Below are 21442 nucleotides of genomic sequence, written 5' to 3' on the forward strand. Positions count from 1 at the left end.
ATTTTAATCTATTATGAAATTAATTTCCAGTCTTTAGAAACATCCATCCTTAAGTTCACTTTATTAGAGTAGTATCTTTGATAGTTAATGAACAATACAGTTTCTGTCCAAAAAAATTTCCATTTCTGTATTAAAGATGTTGTGGTAGAATTTCAGGATCATACAAATTTCTGGATGTTGGATGCTGGATGTAGCCTGTTTGTCCATTGTAGCAGAAATACTAGGCAATTACTTAAAAGAACATCTTATGAAACTGCATGCTCTAACCCGTGGCTACAAACTTGAGAAGAAGGCATGTGAGGCATGTTGCAGAATAGCTATATTAAAAAAAGACACTACAAAATATGAGAGACAGTAGATTATATCCAACCTCTATTTTCACAAACTGGAAACATCTATATGAAAGTAAGGACCACTGTACAGGTACCAATGTCAATGGGTCCAGAAAATAAAGATATGTTTGGTTATATCTGACTGTTGGACTATCTGATTCCTTCCTCTGTGATAGTCGCTAACAGTAAATCAACAACATGAAGTGCTTATTTTGGAAAGTGACAGAGAAATGTGGGTTGATTGACTTGATTCATAGAACTAGTTACATGATTACGTTACAAAATGGGTGAATGAAAGGTTCCAAGACATCAATTCTTATAAATAGACTCTCCTGAGCGAACCAGCTTTTAGATTCAACACGGACATTTCTCACTCCGATTTCAATTATTAATAATGATTTATGTCCATGTTTTTCCTTTCATGTTGATCGAACAAACATAAAAACCAGCAGAAATATCATTCATATCCAGAAGTTTTAAGTCATGATTAATAATATGATTAATAATTAATAATGATTTCGATCCGTGTTTTCCTTTCACGTAGATTGGATAGACATTAAACCAGCAGAAATATCGTCCATATCGAGTAGTTTTTCATCCCCGCCATTCAGCGCCAAACCTCGCCGAAGGAGGCGCAACCCTTATCCAGAGGCAGATCAGTCCTTTATGCCACAAGATGCAGATGATCTCAGCGACGTTGGAACCGAGGGTCCGGACTCTGGTCGCAGTTCTAGGAGGATGAGTTTCTCTGGTAGCCTGGGTTTCTTCGAAGATGATTTCCTGGCCTACGCAGAGAGTCATCAGCCGTGTTCCATCGAGGAGTACCTCATGCAACAGAGGGAGCTCTTTGATCATCTACGCCAGGAGGCAGAGGAGGAATATGACTTGGAGAGTGTTTTTCCTTGAGTATATCTTTACAACAAAAGTCCTCCTTATTTATAGAATTTTCCCTGATTCCAAGAAATGCAAATGTTCATGTGATGCCTTAAGAGTCTTACATTCGTCCAGAATCGGTCCTTCACTCCTTTCAAGGATTTGATATCATGTTTGCTCGTTACCATGTCTACCCATCCTACCCCTCTGTTTTATTACGTTTCTTGAGCCCTGCAACTAATTTGGTTGTTGAATCAGATTATTTAGTCATCTGCAGAAAGTTAAGTTAGGTGATGGGGGGAGGGGGGGGGGGTGGAAGAGGTGATAGTTCTTTTGAAGAGTATGGAAAAATCATATTTTACTTTTCTTTCAAGGCTTACACTTTTCAGTTTCATTATGAACTTCTCACGCACCCTGTCCTTCCACACAGAAGAAAACCAAGAAAAAACAAGTCAGGCAAATGTTCCAAATTTGTAAGTGTGTCTAGGAAGTTGTGTGTCGAATCCATGATGGCTAGTAACTGCACTCTGACTGAACTATCATCAAGATGATTAGAAATAAATGTAAAAGCTGCCTGAATAGTTCCAACAACAATAGTTCAATAATTCAACAATATTTAATTCAATAAATTAACTATAGTTCCATCCAACAACCAGAAAAAGGCCTTAAAAGTCTTTCTGCCAAGGAAGGAGGTTATTGTCAACAGCTTGTGAATCAAAACTTTATTTAACCTTTACTTGACTTTATTTGACCTCATCAGAGGTCAAGAATTTTTAGTTTATTTCCTTTGGGTCCCTTTCAGTTTTGATCAACTTGGAAACAATTTCTCTCTCCACTCTGGTCAATGTGGTCTACGATGGATTTCTATATTCATGTACAGTTTATTTTTCTCTGTTACAAAAAAAGTCAGTAAAGATGATAGAATTATCTGTGGTGTATTACAAGGAACCCCAGAGTGCACTTTGTGGAAGCTGACACAGAAAACAGACATTAACTAGATGTATAATATTATGCATATGGTTAGCATATAATTAGCATGTCATTAATAAGTGGCATTACTGTATAGATGCACTTATTCATCTAACAGCTGAATTTAACTCAAGAAACATCAATAACATTTGTGCAAATTTGTTATCAGTAACAATTGATACTTTAAAGATTTATATTAGTGTAGATATTAGCAGTACATATTAAAATTGCAATAGAACATATGACATATTTTGAACAAGTACACATGTACTATTTGTACATCTAGTTGGTGCTTAGTTTAACATTTAACATGATTAACTTTAAGATATATATTGACCCATTCATTTCTTTATATTTCTTTCTCATCATATTTAGGTTTGCCTGTATGATAGTTCTACAATAAATGTCCCATTTACTCTCAAGTGCATTCTTTTTATGGAGGCCAATAAAAAAAGTGCTAACAGGGGAGAAGTAGTTTGGGATATTTAATAAAACACAAATCAGTAACATAAGAACAGTCTTGGATTTCATATAGTACATTTCAAACCACATAATACAGTTTGTTTTTGTTGCTCCTAGCTAATTTTTGGCCAATGACATAGTAATGTCTTATCAACATAACAGAATAAAATGTACTTTTTATGCAGTACACAGGTTCTATGTCATGTTGGTTTAAATGCAACAGCAACAGTGGTCTTTGCAAATCACAGATATCTGCATATCCATCCAATGGGATGATACAGGTCCTTTTAAATTGTTTCTGTAATTTGATGTGAAAGTCAGGTATTGATAACAAATCAGTTATTGATAACCAATCGATAACAAATTGATAACAAATCAACAAACCAGTTCGAGTCACTCCAAGATTAATGTATGTCGTCCAGTTACAGAGTTGTTGACAATTGACAATTCATAATCATGGACGTTAAATATGAATCTAAGAGACTGACTTTGGTCAACTTGCTGCCTTGATAAGCCAATGAGGCTTCTTTGCCAGTTCCTGCTAGCAGGAGGATCTAAAAAAAATGGATGAAATAGAATCAGACCAAGGGAAAGAAAGAGTAAAGAAATATTTAAATAAATGTGAAGTTTCATGTACAGTTATGCTACAGAGAGTCTTTCTGTGTCTTCAAAAGATTGAGTCATCGGTTTCATATTTGTTCCAATGATTTTCTATTTATTTCAGCTAATTTTGGATGGTAGATATTCATCAATAAATTTTCTACGTGTTAAAATTGTAGATGCTGATGACATAATTTTCTTCATGTTTAATTCATTAAGCATCGAGGCACCCAAGCCTTCATTAATTGCCTTAATAACATTCACTTTCCTTGTAAGTGTTTACGTGTAACGATTAGACTTTCGGTTTTATCTGTAAGATTTAGAAATGCAAGGTTGCGTGGATGTCAGATTTTATTCCTTTTCTTGTATAAATTGTTATTAGCTACATCTTATGTATAATTTTGTAAACAGCTATTAAAAGAAGTTTGTATTTTTTTTTTTTTTAACATTTGGCAGATACATTGCTTTATATTATCAGAATCATTTTTACAAGTTTTTAATTTAGTTAAAGCTACCTTAGCAGGAATATTTTTAGTGCAAGATTTTCAACTGACTGTAAAGAGAAAAAGGATGTTGAAATGTATAACTTATGATTCTAAGGCAGTTTATGGAAAGAAAAATAGTATTTCTACATTTGTGGAGATTAGCGTTGTGAATACTAACAAAATTAAAACAGGCTTTAACCATCTTTTTCATATTGAATTAATCAAAAATTTTAAGCCATATTTGATAATTAAGTTACAAGCAAAGATAGATATTGAAAGCTGGAATTTGGAATTCGATTGGGATAGATAATATTTTACTTCCAATTAATAGCTGGACTATTTTTTTACCGTTGTGGCCGAAACTATACCATACACATACATAATGAGCAAACCCTATCTCAAAGGTATATTTGGCAATGTTTTCATTTTCTCCTTTGTTTTTGCTTTTTTGCTTTATATTAAGAAGATTTTACAGCTGTAAGAGTGACAACTCTCTAGATATTTAAATGATGCATTGCTCTGCTGCCACCAGTCAAGCTAGTGTCATGTGACAGGTCAGGTGGTTGTAAACAGAGGGCTTAAGTAAGTGCAATAGTGACAATGAAGATAATAGTTTTGTTACCACCCGTTTTTTTTTCTCATTTCTGCTTCTTCTTATTATCTTTCGGCTATTTGATTTACCTTTTTTTTTGTTTAAAATTTTATTTGCACATATGTTAACTTGGTGTATACTTCATAGTTTTAATTAAATCCATCTTCTGGCTTTTCGTTTAAACGATCAATTATAAATTTTAAATAGGCAGTATTTTAATTCAGAATTATATTTTCTTATAGCAGACCATGTTGATCTGCATAAATATTTTTTTGGATTCTATTGTTATTGTGTGTGGCTTATGCATTTAAGGCTGGTGTAAAGTTATCACAGTGTGTTCTATAACATAATTATTACCATAACATAACATTTAAAAAGAAGACTGCTCTGGTGCATTGGTAGAGCCCTGATTACAGTAGGTATAGGTTGAATCCAATTAGCCTTTTGCAATACGACATTCATTGGCATTTACAGGGATATTGTGGTTTAATTCGATCACTTATCGAGATTGTTGGAAATTGTCTGCTTCTCGAGCTAAGAGGCACATCCTCATAGCATTTTGTGTAGTGAAGATATGAATTTTTTAAATTTGAGATATTTTGTTGATTAATCTGACAACAGTAGATTGAATGGTGTCATCGTGGCAGTTAAGCTGGAAATGTTTATGTTTTAGTTTATTATATTTGAAGTCGTTTAATATCCACCAAAAGAAACGAGTTGTATTTGAATGATTCTATGTACAGAAAACATTGACAGTTAAAGCAAACATTCCAAATGTATTATGTTTCAAAGATAGATCAATAAGAAGATTATAATTAAAAGTAACACTTATGAAGAACATCTGCCATGATGACATCACCCGTCCACCTCCTATGTTCCACTTCCTTGGGTAAGGTGGCCAGGGGAGGGGGGGGGGAGGGTTTAACCGATCAAAATAGGTAACACTCAATCAACCATAATCTTTGTATGTAATTCTAGAGCTCACTTTAGATCCATGATGATCCTTGATTCAATTAACCTGTTAAACTACAGATTGATCCAGAGATCTCATAAGCCCAGTGTCCACCTGGATAAATCCCTGAAGGTCAGTCTACCTTCTGAAAAACATTGGTTGACAGAGCAAGTTTGTCTGTTGTGCTTGAACCATGTCTAATGTAAACAGGTATATTATATGTGAACATGAATTATTCATGAAGCACCACAAAACGGATTACATACTGCCTTAATTAAATACTTTAACATATTTTTTGTTATTTTGCTATTAAAAAAAGGGGTAGAAAACAGAATCAGAAGACAAAAAAAAGATATTTTTATTGGTAGAAGGGCATAAACTGACCAGTGTAAAGTGTATTCTTCAAGAAGACTTGTTGCTAGAAGTAGGGTTTAACTATTTCAAGTATTTGATTGTTTACAGTGCTTCTGGCAAACAGTTGCATCAGATGAATCTTTGTAATCCAAATTTAATATCAATATAGTGCTTCTTACAGAAAATTCATCTATTTGCTCTTTTTTTGTTAAAACTGTTGTTTCCTCAAGTGTTATTCATGAAATGTTCCTGATGCCATTTGATAGCATGATTGATTCCTTGGTCAAGGAAAAATGAATCATTGTAGTCATGATGTAATTGTGCCTATGTGTGCAAGTGCCTATGTGTAACTGTGCCTATGTGTGTGCCCATATGTGGTGTGCATGTGTGTGTGTAAATGATGCACCTATCAAGCAGTATATTTGCAGCTTGGTTGGACTCATATTTGGTATGTAGATCTTCTGTGACGAGTACAAGAAGCCTATGAGATCTACTGTAGGTAAAAGGTCAAGACAGGTAAAAATTCTGAAACATTGTATTCAAGGTGGTTACCCCAAAATAACATCTTGAGCGAATTTCATAACTGTTATGTACAGTCATAGTGAGTTCTAGGTCCCTTTTTTATATATTAAACAAGTGGGGACAAAAAAACTGTGTGTTTCAAAGGTCAAACTCAAAAAGTAAAGCTTGAAAGAGCTCAATACCTTTTTTTGTAGATCCACATTAGTATGTAAATGAAAAAACAAAGAAAACATTCTCAAAGGGGAGGGGAACCCCTCCCCAGAACGGAGGTTAGCCAAATTTCTCTCCCCCCACTAAATTTGTAAAACTTTGGCAAATTCATCCGAAGTCTGACATTCATTCATTCACAATATCAGTCGTCACGATGCCCTTTACGTATCTGTCTTTCATCGTATCTTTCCTTGACAATCGCTCTGTACATCCCATCATTCATCTTCCATTCCTTGTCATTCGTGTTAAAATGTATTGCCATTCACACTAAAAATTATTGCCAGGCCATTCGCCATGTACCTTGTTATTCGTCATATTATTCCTTTTGCCCCCCCCCCCCTCCAACTTTTAGATGTCAATGTTCGTCATGTCATTCTTTGTCATTCGCAACATATGCTTTGGATTTGGTGTCTGAAAGTAGTGGGAACCTGGGAGGGAGGGGGGGGGGTCTAAGGGGAAGGTGAGAAATGTTTGGATTTTCTTACGCCCCTGGATGAAAAATGGTGCAATATCTTCATGATATTCCATGCTACTAGTTGTGTATTTGAAAAGTAATTATGCTATCTACATAAGAAATGAATCGAATAAAGAAAGCCACCTCAAAACTGTCTGTGGAAAAGTGGGTGTAGGGTGGGGGGGGTTGGGACTGCCCCAGCTATGTCTGTTGCATGGGCGGCGATCCGTACTTCCGAGTGGGGGGATATGACCTTGTTGACTATCTAAGCGTAGCGCCACCATTAGTTGGCGCGAAGCGTACAAGAAAATTTTGGGATTTACAAACCCTCTAGATGGCCGGAAACGGCACTTCCGGAGGTTTCCAAGCGGCATATACCCAACTTAAAGTAGGGATATCATGTCCGAAATATCTCATAATCAGGATCCAAAATACTTTTTTTTTTTAATTTCGGGTGTTATTTTGGGAAAATTGCCACTGTCAACCTTGTTTCAGGCGCTACGTTAGAATGTTCGAGAGCTCTTTTATATTATTCGATGAAGAAAATGGCCTCATGCAGGCTATTATAGGCCTATACACATGCAATACACAATTACACATAGTTTCATTCCTAGGTACCGATTGCTAGGGCATCCAGGTGAAACGTGTATTAAGCATTACCAACATGAGATTCTCAGCTGTTCGAGGGAATATGTACGTGTGAAGGGCTTCTATAGGGCCTATATGAATACTATGAGGGTGCATATATGTACTATATCAATACCGTGGGCGCAATAATACATTTTGTTGTTATAGGGCCAATGAAGCCTACAGTCAACTATTCTTGCTTTATAAAGACGGTTTATTTGAAAAGATCGCACTGCGTTTATGGTAGGCGAGAAATGAAGCTAAAAAAGAGCCGTACATTCACGATGATGCATAAATGTAGGCATGAAAATATTCTTATCCCTGGCATTTGGTGGGGGGATATGGTGTATTACATCCCCTCCACCCATTTTCATGGGGGGATATATCCCCCCTCCCCCCCAGGATCGCCGCCCATGGGTCTGTTGCGTTATTTCTTGCCTCACAAGAGTGGTCTCCCGCTTTGTGGTTGTTCGCATCGACGTAAATCATTCTGTCGAGATTTGTCAATTTTAATGTGGTAGATCCATTAAGGAATTCCGTACTTAATTTCAACGTACACGTACACGTAATGGGCATTCATTCATTTACGTGCATTTAGTATTGCCATTCGGTTATCATTCGCTTCACCTACACAGTGATCATTCGTTGTCGTTCGTTTTAGTCTGACCCCTGAACATCTGCTTATTGGTAGTCTATTTATAGCCGCACGGCGTGCCAAATATTGGCGTAATGGAATTAGCATATTACACAATAGGGGAATTCCGCATTTTGCCACACAGCCTCTATCGCTCTTTCAACATACAAAGAGCGATCATATTATCCACATACAAGTGCCAACATACAACCGAACTGCTATTTGCCATGTCCAGTGTTGTGTAGTTCTACAGCATTGACGCGTGTCGACTCAAGACGGATATTCCTCTCCACCTCAGTGTTTCTTTTAACTGAATTTATACACTCAAGTAGGTTTGTCGAGGACAAAAGGAGCCGTTTGACAACGGTAAGTCGTATATTACTTTTCCCTTTGTACGGAAGAAGTTGCTACCAACAATATGTCATAATTCAGTATTTCTTCAAATAGGGAAACAATAGGGAAATTCAAATAGGGAAACAATTAACTTAATCAAATTCAGGCCATAGACTACTGCAGAGGTACTAGCATAAATGTTATTTACTGAATAAGGGTTATAGTACCACATCATTCCTGTCATACAAGCCCGGTGGTCACGTGAAAGGAAAGTAACTTTAGAATACCCCCAGTCCCGCCACTCCCCTGAGATAAAATACTCAAATTGGACTAAGTGTTTGAACCACCGCAGGGGAGAATCTATACTACATATATAGACCGGGGCGTGTACAAGTGGCTGATGGCATTGAGCCATGGTTTAGTCGCTTATTTAGCGATGTTTCCAGGATGCTACCCCCCCCCACCCCTCATATAATACAAATCCTCTCGTTTTTGAACGAACTTCAATAACACTGAATAGCAGAGAAACGGAATCGCTCAATATTTTGTTCATTACTGGAACTAGTTAATAACTTTACTCTCCACGAAAAGGTTCCCCTGATATACAACAGTGCACCCTTGCGTGCGGCCTTTCGTTGAACCATAGATGTGTTATACCCTAGTTGGACTATGCACTGTCTACCAGTTTACTGGTGTACTCATATCACATATGATAGTTTCAATCGTACAATGAAACGAGACTTACGTCTATGTTGAAGATTGATTGCGGTTCTACTGACACACTACACGAACATGGAATGACATTATATTGCTCAATCGGTCGCATCAGTGTTTAAAGATACTTCTTCTGCACAGGGGCGTAGCGAAGGGGTTTTTGTTGGGGGGTGTGGAGAATTTGATTTGCCGACGGATCTGGAAGTGGTGACTGAAATGGGGGAAGGGTCTAAGGGGAGGGGGTGTCCCCCTCCCCTTTGGAAAATTTTTAGTTTTGAAACGTCCTTAGATGCAATCTGGTGCATATTTTAAGTCAAAATTTGATTTGCCGACGGATCTGGAAGTGGTGACTGAAATGGGGGAGGGGTCTAAGGGTAGGAGGTCTACCCCTCCCCTTTGGAAAATTTTTAGTTTTGAAACGTCCTTAGATGCAATCTGGTGTATACTTTAAGTCAAATTTGGCACGGAAGAAGCTCCCGTTCTCCTTTTCTCTATTCAGCTTTCCTTCTTTCTTCCCCTTCCGCTCTCTTCACGCTCTTTTCTCCTTTTGCCGACAGACCCAAAATTTGCCGACAGCGACCAAATTATTGGGGGGGTGTGACACCCCCCACACCCCCCCCCCCCCCGCTCGCTACGCCCCTGATTCTGCAGACGTTAGTTAGAAAAGGATGGGAGATACCTGAGGGAAGGTTTGAGAGCCAACAAACAACTTAAGCAGACAATACACATCTAGTAATATTTAGACCACTGTATCCCACACCCTCATGAGAAAGGTCAGTGAGAAACTTGAACACATCGTATCTATTCTTGGAACAAAAGGCACACCATTTGTGAATGTTTGAGTTAAACAGTTTTAGTGTGCGTGTTCTTCGAATATGTAGCAACTGATTTACTAGGCTACTTGTTTTTGGAGGCAGTATACAACAACTAATGCGACTATCTTTACGTTTTGTACGAATTAGTATCAAAATCTACACATAATGCACATTTGAAACATATTGCCGTGTCGTATTGAAGAAGTTTATCAAGGCTAAATTCCCATCTGTCCGTTCAGCGTACTTGAACAGATTTGATCACATGCCCTGTACAGAGTAGAGGGGATATTATAAAAGGATGTTACTTATAATGCCTGGTAGGATGTTTATTTCCCGGATAAAATACTCAGGGGAGATTACACACTGTCACAACGGCTGCATAAGTCCTTGTCCTAGATGTCATCAAGCTATATATTTGCGTTGTACAAAACTTCATAGATGGTAAACTGATTACATAGAAAGACTGCACAACTTGACACCTCCGATAACATTTACTACACAAAGGTGAGTCGACATGTACGCATGCGGCAAAAGTTCTTACTGAAATATCCTGGAGCAGCTGACGAAAAGCAGGTACTAAAAAACGTAAACCGGTAATAACTTCGACAAAGCATTTATGCGCGGAGAACGCCTTGCGAACAGAACAAATATGCGTGGATTAATAGAATCACTGAAATTGCGCGGCCAGAAAGCTGACACGTTTTGATCGGCCGCCAAGGGAAGCCACGGTAGGCTACTATGTCATGGAGAGGCCTACTTGTTTTTAATCAAGTATTTGGGGATAGTTATTTCAGTACTTTTGGATATGAAACCTCACTAACATATGTTTCGTTTGTATCACAGCTTCAGGCATTTCGAGTCGTTACTATAGACTGACTAGTCAAATTCCATTAGTCGTGATTATAAGAATGGCGGAAGCTGATATATCTCCCCGGGACTCCTCATCAGAGGATCTGGAGGTAGACCCTACTCCAGAGCTGGTCATAATCAATTCGAGCAGTAATTACAAAGTCGGACAAAAAGTTACTCTGGAACTTCGCCATCTTATGCCACAACAACAGGTCGAGTTAAACGTCACACCAGATGGTGTAGACATTGAATATACTACGAATCTAATGGGTCCTACAGAAGGGAAACGATATATACTGGTTCCGCGAAAGTACGGTGGATATAAGGTTACCGTAGATATCAAAGAACCAGCTGAAGATGATGACGCAAATCGCAGTATTAATGCTGTCTTCATTCATGTAATCCCCATGGGAGAGCTAAAATTACGGGTTACGGGTCTCCCCCAGCAGGTGCAGTTGCCACGTGACGTCCTCGTGGATAAATCTGATCTTATCGTCGCAGATGGCATACGTAGGCGTGTAATTAGAGTCTCAATGGTCCAAGAATCAGAACAAGAAGAATATATGGTGCCAAGCGAGAACTTTTCTCCAATAGGTCTTGCCATGAAGAGAGACACGACGTCAGAAGAAAATAATGAGTTATACGTCACTGATCTCACCAACGCATGCGTCCATGTCTTCCACGGTCCGCATAAGCTTCTGGAGAGCTTTGGTAAAAATGTTCTAAAGCGACCAACAGGAATAGCTATTGACGATGATGGTTTTATATTTGTGGCTGATCACGAAGCCAAGAGAATCTTCCAGTTCAGCCCAGACTACGAGCTTGTGAATGATGACACACCTCATCTATTGTCTGGACCGCAACTCATGACGATTCACAAAACCGTCTCTTCCTTTGGTGCGGAATCATCTACCTTACTCGTTGCCAATCGCACAGAAAGTAAGGTATCATTATTCAACATACAACAACCAACAGAGGGCGAACCTCATAAGAAATTAGTTCATATAACGGATCTGAAAATTGATATCGACGCCCTCAGTTGTAAATTCGTCATGCCATTCAGCGTGGCGTGTGATCCTGACGGTCATATCTTTATCGCCGGTCAGGTCATGACGCAAAACGGCGAGAGAAAGGGTTTCATCTGGTTCAAGGACATGAATAGTTCATTATTTGGAGGTTCTAAGATGATCGACTGGTCGTTCGGTGGCGGATTACGTAATCCGGGTGGTATGCGCATCGTGGAAGAAGTTGACGGTAGATACCTCTATATAACAGACATGAGGGGAAAGAATGCCAACAACTGTATCAACAAATACTTACTTTAATAATTGGATAAAAGGTTCTTAAAATTTAAAATCGCATCAACTTTACCATTCAGTTAACTCTTATCAAAGCGAACAATTAAGACAATGGTGGTTTACTGTATTATTGTGGGTTTTTTTACTGCTCATTTTTGTTCTTTTCTTGTCTTCGTTTTACTGTAAAGCGGTGCGTGACGCAGTGAGCGTCGCTATATAAAATTATATTAATATTATTATTACTCTTATCATTATTATAAACAATGTCCTTAGTATCAGTTACGAAAACATATCATTGATTCATTCAGATTGAGGCCTCTGTTAAGCACATTTGTTTTCCATCGATCATTGCTAAATATTTCTAAATTATTCAGATCCAATAGTACCGTACTATAAGATAGCGTCATTTTTTCTAGCAGCGCCCGGTTCATTCCAATAAAAAGACGAAGAGGAAACAATTGTAACAATTATAAGCCGTTTTTATATTATTAATATTCATATGACAAAATATCTGGGCAACGATAGTTTTAAATCCAAGTGGAACCATCACTTACCGTGTTGTCTATTGGCAGAGGCGACGGAGGGTGGTTAAATGTGTTAATGTAGGCAGGGAGGGGGATACACTTCGAAGGGCAGTACGTGAAACAAGTGACTTTGATTTGAAAGGGAAAACCAAAATGCAGTGACTAAATGGACCCTCTGTGCTTTCTGTGCCACAAATTCTACTATAAGAATTTTCTACCAAAAATATCTCACTTAAGACTTTATTAAAGACAGTAGATTTAATGAAGTTATTAGTGTCAAGCTTCGTGTGAACGCTTTGTGGTAATTGAATATTTCGTCTCCTCCAGGGGCTGCAATGAGTTGCCGGTGGTAACAATAGTCTGTTACGATAATGTTAACGTCAGCACAGACTCTTCAATACATTTATTACGTCACTAAATATATATTATAATATGAGAAAGAAGAAACGTATCTATAGGCTACTTCAAACATTTTTCTTTGTTTTTAAAGTCTTTAATTGAAATGGCTTGACCTGAAGTAAAATCAATTGAGTCGAACAGTATTGAATTCAGTAACAAAGTCAATTTTTAAGTGATGTAAAGTAAACTAAGACCTGACGATTGGCGATTTCTTAGTGCAGTGATTCTGTCATCAATATCAAAGTCCTTTCCATATATTTGGCATTGGAAGCCTTCTTCGTTGATATTAACACAGAATGCAGAGCATTTGATTGGTTGGGAGGCACAGTACAATGCGCACGACATAACTGACGTTGACTGATATACCAGCAGAGGGCGCTCCATCATACACCAATTGTCATCATTACCAAAGCTACCATTCGTCTCACTCTCTGGAAGAAAGAAAGAAAAGAAAAAAGAAAAGCTATTGGGTTTGTTTGATTCCGAAACCAATAGAGAGAATATATAATGTATAACTTAGTAAATATGTAGGACATCAAAATAGCCGGATAAGTTATCGTAATGTTGTCCTCTTTGTTGGAGATAAGATATAAAAACCCCATTTTTGTCGGATTTTAGGCTTATTTTCCTAACAAGAAAATGATGTTTCTTCTAGAGTAAAACTTACACAAAAACCTTCACTGACAATCGGGAAGGAAGCATATAGTCACAGTGTACACTGGAACTAAGTACACGCAGGTAGTGCGTATGTAACATAGCCTACAGCCAGAACGTTTCGGTTACTATGGTTTACTGTAGCACATTTTGACTTTTTAGTATGGTCACATACTGTCACATATGTGGCCTCACCACGGCAATGGAGTTTTAATCAAAATGTTCCTAGAAGCACTAAATATCGTAAATGTTAATTAAATTTCAAAGTTGTTCTGAAACTAAAATTCTACAATACCAGAAATTTAGCACCGTCCATGGAGGTGAACATTACTTTGGTGACATAACGTACATTCGTTCCAATTTTGTTAAAACATGAACTAAAGGATATTAACAATATGGAAAAAATATATATAATGAATAGGTGTTTTGAATTACCGTTCGTACTTTCTCTCAGTGTTATGAGTCTATACGTCACTGTGGTAGTATTTCGAACTCGGCGTGGTATTGGTTGGTAAGAACAGTTACTGTTTAAGGCTACTGCATCATGGTTATGAGTAAGATTTCTATCTTCCCCTGCACTGGTGTCACGTGGCAGAGAAGTTGACGACTGGACCGTTCTCGATACGTCGGTCTTGCGTCGTGACCGTAACGTGGAAAATAATGGAATGTTTGGCGTAGAGTATGAAAGACTAGGCTTTTGGGACGAGGTCGTACTTTCCTCTGACGAAGTAACTCGGGGAAAATGTGCTCCCTGATTGGTTGACGGTGTATTGAGAGTGACTGATGCCATCACTTCATATTCGGTGGGAGGCGTAGAACCGTAGGCTGATGTCGAAGGTTGAATTGGAACTGTGCTCGTTTCAACTAGGAGGGTGAAGGGTGCCACTGGATTGGTGGAGGGAGCATTGACGGATGTCATCGTTTCTGATCCAATAGTGGGCGTATAGTCGTATGGTGACGTCATAGGTCGATGCGACAGTGTGCTCGTATCAGTTTCCCCCAAGTGTTTCGTTGAAATTCCAGAATATGTTGTAAAGTCACTTTCAAGAGATGATGACTTCATAACAGGTTCCTGGCTACCATCTTGATGTGTATATTCAGTGGTTTCCATGTTAGTGAGTATTTCTGTTTGCAAAGAATATTGGGTATCTTCAACACTATTGGTCGCCAGAGCTGATCCTGAGGAAGTAATAAAATAAGTAAATTATAGAAGATATAAAAATGTTATACCCAGAACTATGTGACATCCTTCTGCTAATGTGTTGTAAACAGTATTACTATATTGGGATGGTAAAAGAATACTATTTAGTTAGAAACGAGATTAAACTTGAATCGTTGGCCTCTAGATAACATGTCTGCTATATGACGCTCTAGTTAAGAGCTGGTCCTCGTATCCCATTATTTGCTGTAAATGCGATAGTCTTAAAAGATAGCGTAGTGTCGTTTATCTTTTTATGTTATTTCACTTCAGTTTTCATTTCCATATGTACTGAAGGTAAGTTACTCTGTTGTGAACATTTAATCAGTGATCATTCAATATAAGATGGCCATTATGCGTCGTTATAGTGAATAGATAATACTCAAAACGTCACATAACTGAATCCTGAACTTTGGCAGGGTGTGGGGTGACATGCATTTGAGGGGGTGATGGTGTGGTTGATAAGGGCAGAGGAAGAGGGAGTACATCGTTATCACTGGTGCTACCACAAGCTACCAGCCGAGTCCCATTGCTGCAAGCTTAAGGCAGTCAATTTAAGTAAGTCAAATGTATAACAGCCGAGGACGAAATGGTGTAAGACTTGTCAATTTTTACTAGTTTTATACATATAATTTTTGGCTTACATCATAACATCGAGCTTATTATCTGGAAACGACATATGTGTTAATAGAAATTATCAATTATTATCAAATTATCAGTTGTTAGCGGCGGAGAGTGCGTTTCACCTCTCAGTCACGAATACAAGGTAGCAGCGACAAAGGGCATATTGCTCGAGGACCCCGCTATTCCATGGTATTCTTTGCTTGTATAAGATGTGTCAGGGTTTATTTAAGCACAGAAAAAAATGACAGCTCCTCATCCCCTCTTCCTCATCTGGCTTATCCTAGAACGTACTAGATATAAAACACCTTATACGTTATTGTGGGAATTACTGAATAGCCTAGTTATGTTAATACTCTTAATTCGAACACCTATATACCACTCAATGTTGGGAAAGGCAGTTTTTTTTTATTACGACGGTGTTTCAAGGAGAGTCGAGAGATACAGAGCAGCAACACCCTGTCTTCCTTTCAACCCGTCATACCCCCTATATCCATAACTTTATGTATACATAGATATGCTAGGCGGGAGAAAGAAAGACTATGATGTCTCTTCGGCTGTGCTATCTATGTATTGCAGAGTACAGACAGGTCATGAATGAAATAATGAAGTTGATAAAGCAAACCATCTAGATTTATATTGGAATAAGATTCAAAATCAAACTCCCAAACAACAAGGCCAATTAATATATAAATCTGCTAAAAGCATTCTTGTTGTCCCGAAGATCGATGTAAAAAAGATAAGGGCATCCTTGTGTCCCTATAATAAGATAGAGAGCATACTTTCTGTGAGTATATTTTGAGTATGAGTACAATGTCCCGAGAGCGAGTACAATCCCATGGGTACGAGCACGATAGCAGAAAAAGGTATACGAGTAAGCGCAGGAGAACGGACTCTTGTACTCCAAGTTGGGTACTTGGCATGCTGGTTGTATCATTGAAAGCTTAGGTAAAACGTTGACTTAATGTAATTCATTATGCGATAGTCGTTTCTATAGTAACTGATATCTACTCACGGGACTCATTGTGACTCACTAAGAAATACAGTTGCCTAGTCTTACCTGATAGTTGTGTAGCTGATGGACTAGGAGAAGTCGCCTGAACCGGCGACTTGCATACTGCGTTTAAGTACACTCCTTCACACACGATCGGTATCCACCATTCAAAATCACTCGACATAGTCAGGCAAAGTTCCAAAGTCGTGGAAACAAATGAAATATCTTGGTAAAATGCTGGTAAGAGAGGAAGCAAATTATCCTGTATGATAGTGTACCATAATTACGAATGATTAGCCTAGGTCTACAATAAATGAAAAATTGAGGCAGTACATATATGAACTGTGCCAAAGACGTCATGGATATTTAATTACTGGAGTGGTCTGAATTCCTGAGATATACTTGGGACTTGGTCAAATAGAAATACTTTCGTGATTAAAGAGTATGGCCACGAAATGCCTGTAAAATGCCTTTAAAATGCCTAAATAACAGTGTCTTGCAGAGGATTTCAAAGATGGTGTGAAATCCTACATCATCCCCATACTCTTCCTCAAGACTGATTGAAGTAAGAACATGAACCTTTGGAGGTTCCTGGGCCCAGAGGAGTGGTCTAATTCTGCTCCGACTGCAGGTAGAACATATCCCGACTGAAAGTTTTACAGCCAAAGACTATAGAGGTAAGTGGGAGGGGTGGGGTGGTTACGTAACACTGCATCGTTCGACGTGAGAAAGAGGGAAGAAAATGGCAAGAAGAAAAATTACAAATTAATTTTCTTCGCATATTTTACCCCATAATCCAGACTGGTTTGAATTTGAGTAAAAGTAAACATCTTCTTTGGGTTCTCCGATACAGTAGTAAGCCAAAGATGTTTCTTCCTTCCAGCATCCCAACCAAACAAATTCACTGGTTGCATGAGAGCCCAAAGCTGAAGTTACTTCGTTGAGTTCCTCTTCAGTGTGAAGAACAAGGAGGTCTGCATTAGGGTCACGAGTTTGACACATTTCAATAGCATCCCGCCATGTTGTAGTCGATCCCGTGACGTAATAGCAGTAATTTGCATACTCCCAATCTGCATTTGGGCAGTTGGTTAACGCATTCGGAAGCACAGAACCATCTAAGACACAATAATACACAATGATACACAATGCTGTTGTCATATTGTCAAAAAAGAAAAGAAATTGAGAACAATTTGTGTTCAATGCCGTAAATTGTATTTGCTTGATGTTGTTTTTATAGATAATTTACTACATTTATATGATTGTGCAGTAATAAATATGTGACTGTGCGTCAATGTATTCCATTAATTTGCAGCACGCAAGTAATAAAAGTAGCTGATGCATATACAGAATCAAATTACTGGAAATAATAAACGAATAGAATGATTCAACATTCTTGTTTGTCGGATACTTTTTTCATGAGTTTTGCGCTAAAAGGGAGTGAGCTCAATTTTTGGATATGACTTTACAATTAATGATACTTTCTTTGCCAGTTTTAGCTTGCGACCTATTTCCTTCAGTTAACAATACGCTGATAATTAGAACATTAGAACAAACTTTGAGCTCAATAGTAATAAATACTGTCCCGGCTTTGACTAAATAGGTTATGAAGGCTAGTACACGCACTACTGTAGTACCCGATAACCGAACCGACTAGTCTGCACCTGTTAAACAGATACTTCTACAGCAAATATTTTATTGGCAACTGAAAGTAAAATTTTAACAACGTTCTTGAATTCCTAAGGTACCTTACTGTATTTGAGCACAATTTCGATCCCGGGTAAATTACAAATATACAGCAAAAGAGGCAATTTTTAAACTTTTAGCAAAGTACTAAAAGACCAAATGAAAAAGAATTTCTAACAATAATTAACTAAAAACAAAAGAGAAAGAAGAAAAAAGAAAGAATAAAGACCGATAATGTAGTGCCAACATGATTTTGAGTAACAAAAAAATACAAATTCTCCATCGGAATCCACTTTTTGAACTCCAGATTGAATTAAGTGTAACATCATCACCTCTGAATTAAATATTATTAATAAAAAACGTAATAAAATAAGAAAAAGGTGCATTTACTAACCGGCAAGTATCATCGTAGAAAGCAAAACAGCAATCCTGATAAAATTCATGCTGGTGACCTTCTCTCGACTGAGAAATGTAATGCTACGCACTATTGCACTAAAACTATATAGCCGGCAAACAGTACTTACTTCTCCATAATTACACCTCTACATTTTAAGTGATTTAAGATTAAAGAGAGACAGAGGGAGGGAAAGAGAAAATGAGTGAGACAAAAAAAGAGTTATTGGCCTCCTTCTAAATCAATAGCTAATTGAAGAGTTTAGTTGATTGAGTTCATTATTGGACTTTATTGTTTACTGTATTAATGAAGTCGACAAGCCTCTACACCGTAACGGATAATGGCAAATTACTTTGAGGCACAAGGTTGCCTCAATGGATTAATAAGTATATCGCTAATTACGTTTCTAAAGATAACCTTGTTTGATTGAATTTTGTAAATTGGACTGACTGACTCTCGGTTGGACTTACAAGCTTGAATAAATATATATATATATACATATATATATATATATATATATATATATATATATATATATATATATATATATATATATATATATATAGTAATTCAATAAAGAATAACACACCAGAAAAATGCGAAGGTAGGAATCGAACCCCGGATCTTCGTGTCACGAACCGAAGTCCGTACCACTCAACCACCGTGATTCTTCTGGTGTGTTAAAGCGTATAAATTGGCTTTGAATAACTGTCATTATAGGGGCGTATTATCCAAGTGTTATGATTGATAATCACCTCGGGGTGCGATTCCTACCTTCGCCTGATGAGTCCCAAAAGGACGAAACCGGTCGTGAAGTGGAATTTTTCTGGGGTGTTATTCTTTATTGAATTACTATATATCTGTCATACCACTTGCTACACATTCAATTCTTATTTACGCTTGCTTGGCTTGCATAAAGAGTGGTTATTCTGTGTAAAATTGTCAGATTTAAAGCGCCAGGAGGGTGTACACAACAAACACACACATAAAGATATATTTATATCTATGTAAGTGTGATTTTGTCGATTTTCGGCCAAGATCATGACTTTTTAAATTTCTCCGAAAATCATGCGTAGGCCATGTGGGTCAACTCGACTACATTCCGGGTAATAAGATGCTATTATGTCGCCCTCAGTATATAAACCATTGGAGTCTGCTATATCATCCTTTCCATATTTTTGGCCCAAATTTGAAAACTCTCATTTTTGGCCCAATTTCGACAATTTTGTAAGGCTATGATTTTGTTCGATTTTGATTTTGTTTGATTTTGATTTTGTTCGATTTTGGCCAAAATCACGACTTTTTGAATTCTTCCCAAAATTGTACCTGCGGTGTGTGGCGCCCTTTTGATTCCATTCCATGTGAAAAAGTGAAGTATAAACACTCATATTTTGGTGGAAAAATGATATTTAATAACCATATCTTGACGCCATTTCATATCAAATTTAAATGACTAAAGCTTTGTCGAATGCCACTTTTGTCTCGGAAAAGGCGTGTACAGGGTGCTGGGAGTCTGTTATATCATCCTGACAGGAATTTGAAAACTCTCATTTTTGGCCCAAATCCGACAATTTTGTAAGGCTATACCCTTATGATTTTGTTCGATTTTGGCCAAAATCACGACTTTTTTAATTCTTCCCAAAATTGTACCTGCGGTGTGTGGCGTCCTTTTGATTCCATTCCGTGTGAAAGAGTAGTATAAACACTCATATTTTGGTGGAAAAATGATATTTAATAACCATATCTTGACGCCATTTCATATCAAATTTAAATGACTAAAGTTTGTTCGAATGCCACTTTTGTCTCGGAAAAGGCGTGTACAGGGTGCTGGGAGTCTGTAATATCATCCTGACAGGAATTTGAAAACTCTCATTTTAGGCCCAAATTCGACAATTTTGTAAGGCTATACCCTTATGATTTTGTTCGATTTTGGCCAAAATCACGACTTTTTTCATTCTTCCCAAAATTGTACCTGAGGTGTGTGCGGTGTGTGGCGTCCTTTTGATTCCATTCCATGTGAAAAGAGTAGTATAAACCCTCATATTTTAGTGGCAAAATGATATTTAATAACCATATTTTGACGTCATTTCATATCAAATTTAAATGACTAAAGCTTGTTCGAATGTCACTTTTGTCTCGGAAAAGGCGTGTACAGGGTGCTGGGAGTCTGTTATATCATCCTGACAGGAATTTGAAAACTTTGATTTTTGGCACAAATTCGACAATTTTGTAAGGCTATACCCTTATGATTTTGTTCGATTTTGGCCAAAATCACGACTTTTTTAATTCTTCCCAAAATTGTACCTGAGGTGTGTGGCGCCCTTTTGATTCCATTCCATGTGAAAAGAGTAGTATAAACACTCATATTTTGGTGGAAAAATGATATTTAATAACCATATCTTGACGTCATTTCATATCAAATTTAAATGACTAAAGTTTGTTCGAATGCCACTTTTGTCTCGGAAAAGGCGTGTACAGGGTGCTGGGAGTCTGTTATATCATCCTGACAGGAATTTGAAAACTTTGATTTTTGGCACAAATTCGACAATTTTGTAAGGCTATACCCTTATGATTTTGTTCGATTTTGGCCAAAATCACGACTTTTTTAATTCTTCCCAAAATTGTACCTGCGGTGTGTGGCGCCCTTTTGATTCCATTCCATGTGAAAAGAGTAGTATAAACACTCATATTTTGGTGGAAAAATGATATTTAATAACCATATCTTGAAGTCATTTCATATGAAATTAAAATGACTAAAGCTTCGTCGAATGCCACTTTTGTCTCGGAAAAGGCGTGTACAGGGTGCTGGGAGTCTGTTATATCATCCTGACAGGAATTTGTAAACTTTGATTTTTGGCCAAAATTCGACAATTTTGTAAGGCTATACCCTTATGATTTTG

General features: G+C 37.6%; 3 protein-coding genes across 7 annotated transcripts in view; 2 read left to right on the top strand and 1 right to left on the bottom strand.

The window, feature by feature from the left end:
* The window catches only part of LOC139966521 (uncharacterized), a 31350-nt gene extending 25546 nt beyond the window's left edge, over window positions 1–5804 (top strand). The window contains exon 11 of one of the 3 annotated variants that reach the window (XM_071969632.1): window positions 877–5804. In XM_071969632.1, the coding sequence (XP_071825733.1) occupies window positions 877–1238 (362 nt within the window). In that variant the 3' untranslated portion in view covers window positions 1239–5804. The remainder of the gene's footprint in view (window positions 1–876) is intronic. The other 2 variants (XM_071969634.1, XM_071969633.1) reach the window with 2 other exon arrangements.
* Window positions 5805–8234: 2430 nt separating this feature from the next.
* Window positions 8235–13050, top strand: LOC139966523 (uncharacterized). 2 transcript variants are annotated; one of them, XM_071969639.1, is made up of 3 exons: window positions 8235–8432; window positions 9671–9886; window positions 10772–13050. In XM_071969639.1, exon 3 carries the CDS (start codon window positions 10837–10839, stop codon window positions 12100–12102), a length of 1266 nt encoding a protein of 421 aa, XP_071825740.1. In that variant the 5' UTR covers window positions 8235–8432; window positions 9671–9886; window positions 10772–10836; the 3' UTR covers window positions 12103–13050. The 2 variants fall into 2 exon arrangements, with proteins under 2 accessions (XP_071825740.1, XP_071825739.1); XM_071969638.1 differs by lacking the exon at window positions 9671–9886 and having other exon boundaries at window positions 8236–8432.
* Window positions 13051–13166: 116 nt separating this feature from the next.
* LOC139966522 (uncharacterized) lies at window positions 13167–17854 on the bottom strand. 2 transcript variants are annotated; one of them, XM_071969635.1, is made up of 4 exons: window positions 17254–17852; window positions 16532–16702; window positions 14088–14831; window positions 13167–13429 (listed from the first exon to the last, which is right to left on the bottom strand). In XM_071969635.1, exons 1-4 carry the CDS (start codon window positions 17621–17623, stop codon window positions 13167–13169), a joined length of 1548 nt encoding a protein of 515 aa, XP_071825736.1. In that variant the 5' UTR covers window positions 17624–17852. The 2 variants fall into 2 exon arrangements, with proteins under 2 accessions (XP_071825736.1, XP_071825737.1); XM_071969636.1 differs by having other exon boundaries at window positions 13207–14831; window positions 17254–17854.
* Between the last annotated feature and the right edge of the window lie 3588 nt (window positions 17855–21442).

This window comes from Apostichopus japonicus, chromosome 4, assembly GCF_037975245.1.
Source record: "Apostichopus japonicus isolate 1M-3 chromosome 4, ASM3797524v1, whole genome shotgun sequence".
In the NCBI taxonomy this organism is placed as follows: domain Eukaryota; kingdom Metazoa; phylum Echinodermata; class Holothuroidea; order Aspidochirotida; family Stichopodidae; genus Apostichopus; species Apostichopus japonicus.